This window comes from Punica granatum, chromosome 6, assembly GCF_007655135.1.
Source record: "Punica granatum isolate Tunisia-2019 chromosome 6, ASM765513v2, whole genome shotgun sequence".
Taxonomy (NCBI): Eukaryota; Viridiplantae; Streptophyta; class Magnoliopsida; order Myrtales; family Lythraceae; genus Punica; species Punica granatum.
In genome coordinates, this window is record NC_045132.1 from 2,504,723 (window position 1) to 2,515,795 (window position 11,073).

Sequence of the window (11,073 nt, forward strand, 5' to 3'; positions counted from 1 at the left end):
AAAAAATTCCTAAAATTAGCAAATTAGTCCCTTTTTTTCATATGGACTTGACACGACTAATTTCTACGACCTACATGAAGTTCGTGTGACAAATAAATCCTACCACACAAACCATCAAGTGCCTCAATCAGAGTATTTCCCGAAAAATTTCATGGTAACATGAACTTGGGTCATCGTTGGTGAATCGCTATTATCGATTAGCTAATTCTTGGAAATTATTATGTAATTTTATTATATTGAGGATAAAAAAGAAAAGAAAGAAGAGATAGAATTACTATTAGTCGGTGGAGGAGGGCACCGACTATTGTACTGACCAAACCGATGACAAAGACTTGCTTGAGTTTCCATGATCTCTCCTCTTCCTTTTCTAGAATAAATCTCCAGTTTGCTGATAATTAAGGAACTAGCCATTTCACCTACATATTGTGCGAAAGTATTATTCGTAGCATAAATTTTTTATTTTATTATATAGAGTCTTTAAAAATATGCGATAGTCACGAACCACACCTATAAAATCGCTAATGACACACTATGCAAGGACATGATAAATATTAATGCAACGGATGATGTTGCAAAGTGTAATCGTGAATGAAGATATAGGCCTAAGGTGACCTTTCCCATGGCGGTGATGCCCGACTTCATTCCCTACCGGCTACCGCACTTCTCTCCCTCCCATTTTACCGTCCACCATCTCAAAGTATATTTCCATTGATTTTTTTAAAATTTTTGGATTTAAAATAATAATTTTTTTATAAATTTTAAAATGTCATGTGGGCATTTTTATGGGAATTTGAGGAGTAGAAGTATAAGAAACAAAATGTTTAATATTAAGAAAAAATTAAACAAAAATGAATTATGATAAAAGAATAATTTTAAAAAGTTGAGACCAAAGTTAAAATCTTTTCTAGTAAAAAATCTAAAAAACAAAGGACAGAAATAGAAAAGTAATCAAAGTTACTGGATGGAAATGAACTAAGAAAAAGGAAAATGACTAAAACAGAAAAATATTCAAAGGTATATAATTTAAACAATAAAAAAATTAGAAAAAGAACAAAAATAAAAAAGCATCCAAACCTAGAGGACAAAGGTATAGTTTTCCCTTTCAAAAATAATTTTCAATAGAGTTGTATGAACGCTTTTGAATAGTTCACTTATAATTTTATAATCAACGTTTGTATTATGTCTTGTAAATTTATTTAATTTCTTTAACAATTTTAGTTTTATTATATATAATTATAGTATTTTATATATTTTTATTCTTTTATATTATTTTCAAATTTATGGAATCTTCCTTATGAATAGAGATTGTCATTACTCCATATAATATCATTTTTTTCAATTTATATAATCTTTTTCGTGGGTAAGGATTGTTATTGTTCTATACGATGAGATATTTTATATATATATATATATATGCATATTAACTCGATTTTTTATGTATTCAGTTTAAAATATTGTTTTAGAATCTATTAAAAGGTAATCATTTTTATGATTCGTGATTCTTATTTTTAACACATTAAATATTACATTTCAATAAGCTCATACACATATGTGTTTAGTTTTTATGATAAATTATACATATGCTTAATTAATTTTTGTAAGAATATCAAGATTTTTATATCAATTTTTATAAGATAGGCTCAATTTTTATATGTCACGTTAAGTTAATTGTTTATATACATTTATCACTTATATATAATTAATAAATTACAACAAAGATTTTCTCTTAATTGTATTTAGTAAGAGATTTAGGTACATTTAATTGTAATTATTGAATATTTTTAATCATTATTTTTTGTTTTTAATATTTTCTATATTCTTTAAATTTTCTTTTAGTTATTATATATTTGAGTAGGAGATTTATATACATTAATTGCATTTATTAAAAATTATTTATTATTATGTTTATTTTTTCATTTTTTTTAAATTTTCTTTAAAACATTTATTATGCACCCAAGTAAATTTTACTTATATAAATATAGAAGATTATATAAAATATAATTACAGTCCTCCATCTATAGGATTATGCAGGTTAAGTACTAAACTAATGATAAGATATGTAAGCCCGCATAAGGAATATTGATGGACTCATGGGCCAATTTCAGAACACTCACTTTTGAACTCAATTTGTTCAACTATCCTAAATAGTCCTATTATCTCTGGCTCAAGAACATACATTTCAACTATAAAAATAGATAGGACTTTAAATCATTAATTACAACATTTATTGATCTCAAGTTAGTTTAACATAATGTATAATAAAAACAGATATCACTTTTGATCATTAATTACAACATTTATAAATCTCAAGTTAGTTGTATATAATGCATGATAAAAATACATATGACTTTTGATCATTAATTACAACATTTATAGATCTCAAGTTAGGTTTACATAATGTATAGATATAGACTAGGCTTTTTGTCCCGTGCATTACATGGGTTCATTTTTATAAATTCCCATATCATTTTTATTGTAATTATTTACATTATGAAAAAGTAATTTTCTTATATAAAAATAATAATATTTTCAATTATTACTTTTAATTTTAGTAAAAAAATTAATTTTAAAATTTTAAAATAACAATATTCAATTATTATCTTTTGTAAATTATAGTAAGTTAATTATTACAATAATAATTTGAAACTAATTATTTTAATTCATACGCATCATATATTTGAGTTAATTATTAATTCGATCTGTCACATATATTAAATTTAGTAATAACAAAAATTTTGTTTTTGCCTTTTTCAATTAATATGATATCATATATTTAAGTTTATCTTTTATTTTATCTATGAGCTTACATTTGTAATGCTATATCATAAATATTTTCTTTTATAAGATCATATTTTTTCTATAATTTCTTTATATGATCAATTAAATGTTTGGTAGTTTATCCTTTGCACTGTACAAGTTCATTTTAACACGTTTAGATATAATTTCTTATAGCAATTATTTTAATTTTATGAGCACATATTTGCTTTTTAACACAATAAAATATTTTCAATGATTAATTTTAAGTTTTTATACAATATTAATTAATAAAATTAGACTAATTCTGAATAATTCAATAATACTTCGCAATGCTCTCAATCAATATGCATTATATATATTTATTTAATTGCTATATTAGACTAATTTTTGTCAATACTCACACAAACTTGATGATACATTTTCTTAATAGAAAGTTTTGTTACATTGTGATTTCAAATAGTATACGAGTTTTGTTTTTTGTAATTATTATAAGTTCATTCTTTATAATAACAATTTTATAATAGAAATTGGTTTAACATGCAAATAAGTACCTATTGTTAGTGTACTTATTTGTCACTTATTTTTTTGAAATTGGGCCTTTCTAATTAGTCGAGAATGTATTAAATCTTTCATAAAACGATATTAACGTGATTAAATCAGCTCTCTTAATCTTTTTACTAAATTATTTTAATAATTTTATTTAAGTAATGATAGGTCATTCATTGTTACGAAAGTCAAGTTTACTTAAATATATGGGTATAGATATAGATAAAAAAAATTGCACACTAATTTTAACTACCTGTCACAACTATTATGTCACAATTCTCTCCTACTTCTTGCTCTAGCTTGGTTTGGGAGTGTTGTAGCTGATGGAGAAGTACTAATATAAAATTACTAAAAAGTAAGCGTTGATTTCATAATTAATTAATGCATTTGGAGGCAACTAATTTAAAACTGCTGAAAGTAAAAAAAATGGCAATTATTAATATTTGAAACTGAATAAATATAAGCAAATTTGATAAACACCTAATAACATGCCTAAGGAAATCACGTTTGCAACGACAATTTCAATCCAAACCATGGTTTAAAAACTTTTACCAAATACCAAATCTACTTAAAATTAGATGGAAAAGTGATTATGAAACCCCTCACCGTACTTCCCAATGAACTCTCACTCTCTCCTCTCTCTTCGATCTCAGCACATCCATTCTTTATATATCTTTCTTTTTCTTAAATTTTTTATTAATTTGCTTCATTTTATTGCTTCATATTTTTAACTAAAAATATTTGAATAACTAAAACTTCTCAAATAAAAAAAAACTGGTTATACATTTTTTAATGACTTAATCTATAGAAAATTAAGGTTATAAAATAAATAAAAAATAATTTTACAACTCCCATGTAGTGCGGGTCTATGTCTTTTGTGTGAGCGTGTGCATATATATGTAGATATGAAAGTAAGAACATGGTCAGCCGATATGATGGCTTCAAAACACTCGGTTGTTGAATCAAATTTTCTCGATTTTTTTTATTTTTATTAATTTTTAAAATAAATTTTAATAAGAAAAGTTTTTTCTAAAATTATGAAAAGATATTTTATGATTTAGATATGAATAAATTGAAATATGATTATGATGACATATTGTTAGCTATGTAATACTTAATATCCAACTCCATATCTATCTATATATTTATATTTATGAAACAAACGATATGTTGAGTTTGACCAGATAGTCTTAGAATGCTCGATTGTTGAATGGAACTTCTCAATTTTTTGAATTTTTTTTGAATTTTATAATTTTTTTGAATAAAAAGATTATTTTTATGATTTCGAAAGAATTTTATGATCAAATCCAGATAAAATGAAATATTTTTAATGAGATATTGTTAGTTATATAATATTTAATAAATCATCCTTTTTTTAATTTTTAAAAATTTAAAAACAATTTTGAGTTTTTCTAAATTTTAATATTGCATATTAAAATTAACATATTGAAATTTTATTAATTTTCCTAATTCTTATAATAAGTTATATGAGAATGATATCTTTTAATTTTTAAAAGATATTTTGAAAATAATATAGAATGTTTTCCTAATTCAATAACAGGCGTGTGTATATATATATATATATAAATAATATACTAGATCTTTTATTGATTGTAAATTACAATTATAGCAGTTTGAAATGTAAACAGTATATAATAAAATTGATAAAAATAGATCACATATCCTATTCCGTGAATTGTACGGGCTACATGACTAATATATATATATATATACATACTTACAAAGAAAAATATAGCAAAAATAACTATTCAATCCTTAAACTATTGGCCTAAGGAACTTTGCCACAAACTAATTTTTGAACTATACCCCTCAATTATTTAGCAGGGAAGAACAACTCCTCCCACTTTTAAAATTTCAGTCACTCATAACGGGAAAAAAAATCAAAAACCAAACTAAATCAAGTGACGAAATCTAATTATTCAAAGAAAAACCGACATGCAATATGCAAATTCAAATTGGAAATAGGAATTTGTTATTAATCTTGTAAGCAAAGGTTATATATATATATATATATATATGTAGAATATAGGATAGAGTTTCAGTTTAGTGCAGTGCATACTAAAGCTGATAATGTCTGATTAGAATTTTCTGACAGGGAATCGGAATAGACCAACAGTCAAACAGTCAAACCACTAACAATTTCAACAATTTAATGTAATCCAAAGAAAATAGTAAAAAATAAAAAGGAAAATTGAAAATCAATTACCGCACAAATCCCACACTTTTTGTGGGGCCTACAAGTCTACGATACAAAATACGATCCTTTGTATCCCAACCCCATACCATACCAGACGCTCCAATCAAACTCTTATCTAATTCTTAATCTAAACTAAAAATTGGCCCTCACCGCTACAGTTAATTACGGTTACAGCCGCCCCCGCTCCCTCCGCCCCGCTTCTCATGCACGTCCCTCCGCCGACGCCGCCGCCGCCGCCCCATCTTTGTTATCTCCACCTGCGCCGCCATCAGCAGCTGCATCCTCTCCAGCTCTGCCTCCTTGGCAAACCTCAGCCTCTGCTTCTCCATCTCCACCGCCTGCCTCATCTTCCCCATCTCCGCCCTCTCGTACACCTCCACGAACCTCCGCATCGCCCGCGTCAGCTCCCCCACCCCCACCCCCTCCCCCTTCCCCTCCCCTTCCTCCCACCCCCTCTTCCGATCCGTCCGTGCCACCACCGGAAGCCGCGGCGGATGATGCTGGGGGTGAGTGGTCTTCCTCAAAAATTCCGCCGATTTGTCGCTCTCCGTATCGGAGTCCGAGCCGGGCCCAGCCCGTAGCGGCTGCTGCGGGGGCCGTGAGATCGTCGGCGCCACATCGAGCAGTGCCGGTGGCTGCTGCCGCCGTGCTTTATTTGGACCGGTCCTGGGGGCGTTGTGGGCCTGGGCCGGCCCGATAATCCGGTCCATGGTCTCGAAGAAGGCCCACTTGCTGGGCCCGTGGCCCGCCGCGACCTTCGCCTTCTCCTGCTTGTACTTCCTCTTGACGGTGTCGATCCGGTACTTGCACTGTACGTGCGTCCTCGGCGGCCTCGTGCGGGCGCCTCCGCCGGCGCAGCTGACGATCTCCGCCACCTCCTTCCAGTGCTTCTCCTTGAGGTTCCCCCGGTTCAGCTCCAGGTAGCGTTCCCCCCACGCGCCAATCAGTACCCCCGTCGATCCCTCGCTCCAGCAGTCCTCCCGACCGCCACCCCCGCCGGCTGGAGCTGCGGTAGGCGCCCGTAGCTGCTGGATCGGCAGGGCGAGGGTCAAGCTGCTCTGCTGCTGCTGCGGCGGCGGAGGCTGTTGTTGAGAGCTTGGGGAGGTCGCGCCGGCGAAATCGTCGGCGATCCGGCCGTTCCCGGCGGTACCGCTCGGCGGGGACGGAGATCCGGACTGGTGGGAGTGGATCTCGTCGTCTTCTTCCATCGAGAGATCAGAAAACGACTCTGTTAGTGAGAGAAAGTGTGTGAGAGAGAGCGAAGAGAGAGAAAATATCAGAAAATGATTTCAGAGGTAACGGAAAATAGCGTCGTTGGGGTTAAGGCCTGACGGAGAAGCGGACAGGAAAGGTTTGCTGGGCTGACGGCGACGGGAATCAGCGGGAGGACACGTGGTGGCAACTGGGAAACTGGAGGGGTAAGATGAACGGTGCCGATGGAGTGGGGCTGCGTCACCGGCGTCAGCTTTTGGTAATGTTAGGTGGGGAATCGGCTGCTTTCGTCTGTCTCGTTGACGGAAGGGAAAAGGGAACCGAACCGCACCGTGTTTCGGTCGGAAGTTATCGACCTCCCCTCCGTCGGTTGTCTACTTTAGCCGAAATCCATTAGATCTATAAACCCAACAATCTATGAAGTTTATAGTTACGTGCCGGACCGGACTGCGCCTTGGTGAGAAAATTTTGATTGTATCATCACGTGTTTATTATTAAAAGAAAATTTTAACTAGATTATCATGTGATTAGATGGGACACTAATTTTTGTTTGAATTGGAGGGAAAGGGAGGGAAAGAAACATAAACATCTTAGTGAAAATATTTTCAAATTTCCTTCTATCATCTTCGTCATTAGGGATATTCATGGGCAGGATCTGGGACGGTCGAATCCTTCCCATACCCTTTAAAAATTATCGTTCTCCAAACCTTCTAAGAATTTAGAGAGAAATTTCTTAACCCTTCCCATTAAGTTAACGGATTTCCATCAGGCATCCGTCATTTACCCTTAATGGACTCTTAACCATTTTAAAATGAGATGAACTAGCAGTAGATATTTTCATTTTATGAGTTTCATGAATAAAAGTACTAACTAAATTAACATCCCCTTTAAAAGAGTTTTATCACATTGAGTTTCACCAATAATATAAGAAATGAAGCAGATACTCCTACCCCAACAAAAGAAAAACAGAAAATGAATCTCGAACTCAACTCTTTAGAACTAAACTTAAGAACGAGAAGAGAAGAGGTCTGGCCCTAATTAAATTAGAATAGGGTATTCTCTAAATATAATAACTAATTAGAGATATTTAAATAATTTTATACATTATCGGACTTGGAACGAGTTTGAGACAAAATACCAAATCCTTTTCAACCCTACAAGGTTTTGATAAAAAAAATTCATAAATTCTTCCCGTGACCCAACAGACAAATCCCTTTAATGCTCCATTATGGTTTGGGAATGGTCAAAATCCATTTAACGAAACCCATGAACACCCCTATTTGTCTAATATAGACGCACGCGCTACAGAAATTTTCAGAAGTCCAGGCTAGCTGCAATTACATCTGTCTATATCTAAGAATATAGGAAACAACTATAAACTAGGGGTAATTTTTCCCACGAATTGTCGTAATAGGATCCGCGAAGAGTTTCCCCATATGGAATTTTTAATATTACTAAAAGAGACTATACGTGGGACCAACATAGAGAGGGAAATGGGGGATGAACACATAATTGGGCCTTGGGCCTTCAGTGTATTGTATTAAAGCTTTCAGTACTTCCATCAATATCAATATTGTCACTGGAAGGTGAGGTCTGCATGCATTATGGGAGAGCATAACCGAAAGAATAATTGGAGATGGACAGGCCACGATCAGTCCCACCTTCAACGGGGTAGGCTTCGATCCTGGTTGATCAATGATCGGCGGAATCGAACTCTTTCGAAAGAATCGAGCATACATATGTTGACAACAAATTAAGTTTCTACCCCTGTGGAGAATTTAAGTATCATTATATAAAGTGATGATTCGAATGACATAGCTACCAAAGTGCCATCAAATCCATTATTTACATAAAATATCAAACCAAAAATACAAAATTCCCACAAAAGTTACGAGAAAAAATAAATATTTATAGATATATATATATATATATATATACAAAAGTTGAGGCCAGTTTACCTCCACTGATCCCCCTTCCTCCTCTTCTTCTTCATCTTCAAAATCTTATTTGATTTACTACCTCATATATACATATATATATTACTATTATATGTTATTATTAATTATCCAATCAAAGATTCCGTTATTTACAGAGAAATTGTCTCATGGCCGATCTTCTCTTTCATGCAAAATTCCTCGCCAAGCTCCTTCGCCACAGCTTCCTCAGCGATCCAAAGCACTGATCACAATCCTGCGAATAGCTAAAAAGTCGTAATCCCCTCTCATATCGATATTATCGAAAATTAATATCTAATATTGATATCAGCTTATCAAGATGTGTCACATGACATGCGTAGTATGTATTCCGACTTTGCCTAGTAAGTGAATTACCGGCTTTGGAGATAAGTTTGATTGCTCGGTAACTATTGATTATATTGGAATTTTCAACTGGACCACCGCAAAGATTTAAGAGTCGTTGACCATGACGCATATCAATATATAGTACATAGATATCAACATAGATCTCAGCTCATGGAGGTGTGTTACTCATATGTAGTATGGATCCCGATCAACTATGCCCAGAAAGCGATTTGTTGGTTTTGGAAATCGGTTTGATTAGTCGGCGTGGGCGGCGACTGATCATATTGGTGTTCTCATGGTAAACCGGTATATATTAAGTCTTAAGGAAGCACAAGGGAATACATGCAAAAATCAAAACTAACCAGTCGTAAACAGTTGGACTTCGAGGATCAGCGCACTCCGATGGTTCAGTGGAAGCTTTTCTCCTCGTAAACTTTTTGAAATCTCCCGGTGGCGTCATCGCTGCACCCAGAAGATATATATACGTCCTCTTCAGGGCAAACTTAAAGAGTCCATATTATCTAACTGGGTATCGTTATATTCAGTTCAAGAAGAATCTTCGTTAAAATATAATCGACAAAAATTATCCTCGAGATTTATATTTAGTACATACACTGCCGCTGATTGGTTGTCATCGTTTGTATATCTTTGGCTACCTAATTAAGGCCTCTACGTTGATCATGTTGAGAAAATTAGCTACGTACCTAGACAATTCTATGCACTTTATAACATATATATGAATATATTTAAGCGAGCAGCTCAAATACAAAATACTCACGGCAAACCAATAAAAAAAGAGGAGATTGAAGATCAGAACTCACGCGACACGGGTGTTCCAGGTGTACTCGGTCCAACCGGAGACTCCAGGACTGACCCGGTGGTCTCGACGGAGAGGTTGCGAACAAATCTCGGACTACTGCTGCTGCTGTTGTTATTCTTCATGAGGGTGATGCTCCGTGTAATATTTGCCGGGGCATGGGCCAAAGGTGCAGACTGAGTGGCTGAGAAGGAGTCATACTTGCGGAGCTTGCCGAGGCCCGAGTCGGGGGTGGGACCGGCGAGTGTTTCGTCCCAGAGCTTGTGGAGAAAACCCATACTTATTGATCTTATATTATATATTGTCGCGTGAGTGTTTTCTGCTCTCTCTTTTCTCGTACGTAACAACCGAATTAAGGAGGCTGACGGACACGGCGGGCAGGTCGTTAAGACGACTGTTACGAGGAGATGGCCAGGGGCGAAACAAGAACAAAAGACTGTTAATTTTTTTTATTTTTTATTTTTTTTTGGTGATTCAAAGATAGAAGAAGTCTGAGAAGAAATGCAGAAGTTGTGTTTTTATAGGGAAGACAGGGAGGGAGAGGATAAGGGAGTGGTTGAAGAATTGATGGCTGAGGGCTGAAGTGTAATTTAAGCAGTGGCTTATCTAAGACTATATGCTTAATATAGATAATTACTTCCAAGCCATTGATTTGAAGTACATATATTGAGAGTTGGTGTATTTATCCCAAAAAAGAAATTTTTCATTGGACACTCGAATATCACGGTATAAATAGTTTGTACCAAAAAATATTGAGAATTGGTGAAGATATATCGAGAATGTATATTCTCGTACATTCTCACCGATTGTAAAAGAAAAGTATTTGCCTTGCTCTTTTGTATTAATTACTTAAATCTATTTATATTACAAGTTACTATAATACTATTTTTTTTCTCAGTGACAATTACGAATCTTGTTCTATATAGTCAAACTCTCACTTCAAGCTTAGATTCTCAAACACAGTTTGCTGGCATTTTTAAAACCATATTCTTAAACGTTAATAACAGGAACTTGAATAAGAGTAGGAAATTAAATTGCTTAAACAATAATTAAACTTAAAGGGGTCCACGGGGAGGATAAGGTTGAAGGTGCATCTCTCTCTCTCTTGAGTGTGGACAAATGAGATAAAATCATGGCAAGACCAATTAAACCGGAAGGAATCCTACGTGGCGTTTGGTAAAACACAGTCGAGTATGATTACAAACTTTTTGAAAATTTCAAAA

The 11,073-nt window shown here is 34.0% G+C and overlaps 2 protein-coding genes across 2 annotated transcripts; both read right to left on the reverse strand.

The window, feature by feature from the left end:
* Nucleotides 1–5,380: 5,380 nt before the first annotated feature.
* On the reverse strand, nucleotides 5,381–7,256 carry LOC116211057 (trihelix transcription factor ASIL1). Its single transcript, XM_031545250.1, has 2 exons — nucleotides 6,854–7,256; nucleotides 5,381–6,749 (listed from the first exon to the last, which is right to left on the reverse strand). Exon 2 carries the CDS (start codon nucleotides 6,727–6,729, stop codon nucleotides 5,680–5,682), a length of 1,050 nt encoding a protein of 349 aa, XP_031401110.1. The 5' UTR covers nucleotides 6,730–6,749; nucleotides 6,854–7,256; the 3' UTR covers nucleotides 5,381–5,679.
* A 1,230-nt stretch (nucleotides 7,257–8,486) lies between these two features.
* LOC116211058 (dormancy-associated protein homolog 4) lies at nucleotides 8,487–10,352 on the reverse strand. The gene is made up of 3 exons (XM_031545252.1): nucleotides 9,855–10,352; nucleotides 9,396–9,495; nucleotides 8,487–8,923 (listed from the first exon to the last, which is right to left on the reverse strand). The coding sequence occupies exons 1-3, from the start codon at nucleotides 10,126–10,128 to the stop codon at nucleotides 8,896–8,898; spliced, it is 402 nt and encodes a 133-aa protein (XP_031401112.1). The 5' UTR covers nucleotides 10,129–10,352; the 3' UTR covers nucleotides 8,487–8,895.
* Nucleotides 10,353–11,073: the final 721 nt, after the last annotated feature.

What these genes read in the sequence shown, in the direction of transcription:
- LOC116211057 (XM_031545250.1), bottom strand. Translation starts at nt 6,729, where the DNA reads ATGGAAGAAGACGACGAGATCCACTCCCACCAGTCCGGATCTCCGTCC.
- LOC116211058 (XM_031545252.1), bottom strand. Translation starts at nt 10,128, where the DNA reads ATGGGTTTTCTCCACAAGCTCTGGGACGAAACACTCGCCGGTCCCACC. An exon ending in ACCTGGAACACCCGTGTCGC is followed by an intron (nt 9,496 to 9,854) that starts GTGAGTTCTGAT and finishes TTCTGGGTGCAG; the next exon opens with CGATGACGCCACCGGGAGAT. An exon ending in AGTCCAACTGTTTACGACTG is followed by an intron (nt 8,924 to 9,395) that starts GTTAGTTTTGAT and finishes AGCTATTCGCAG; the next exon opens with GATTGTGATCAGTGCTTTGG.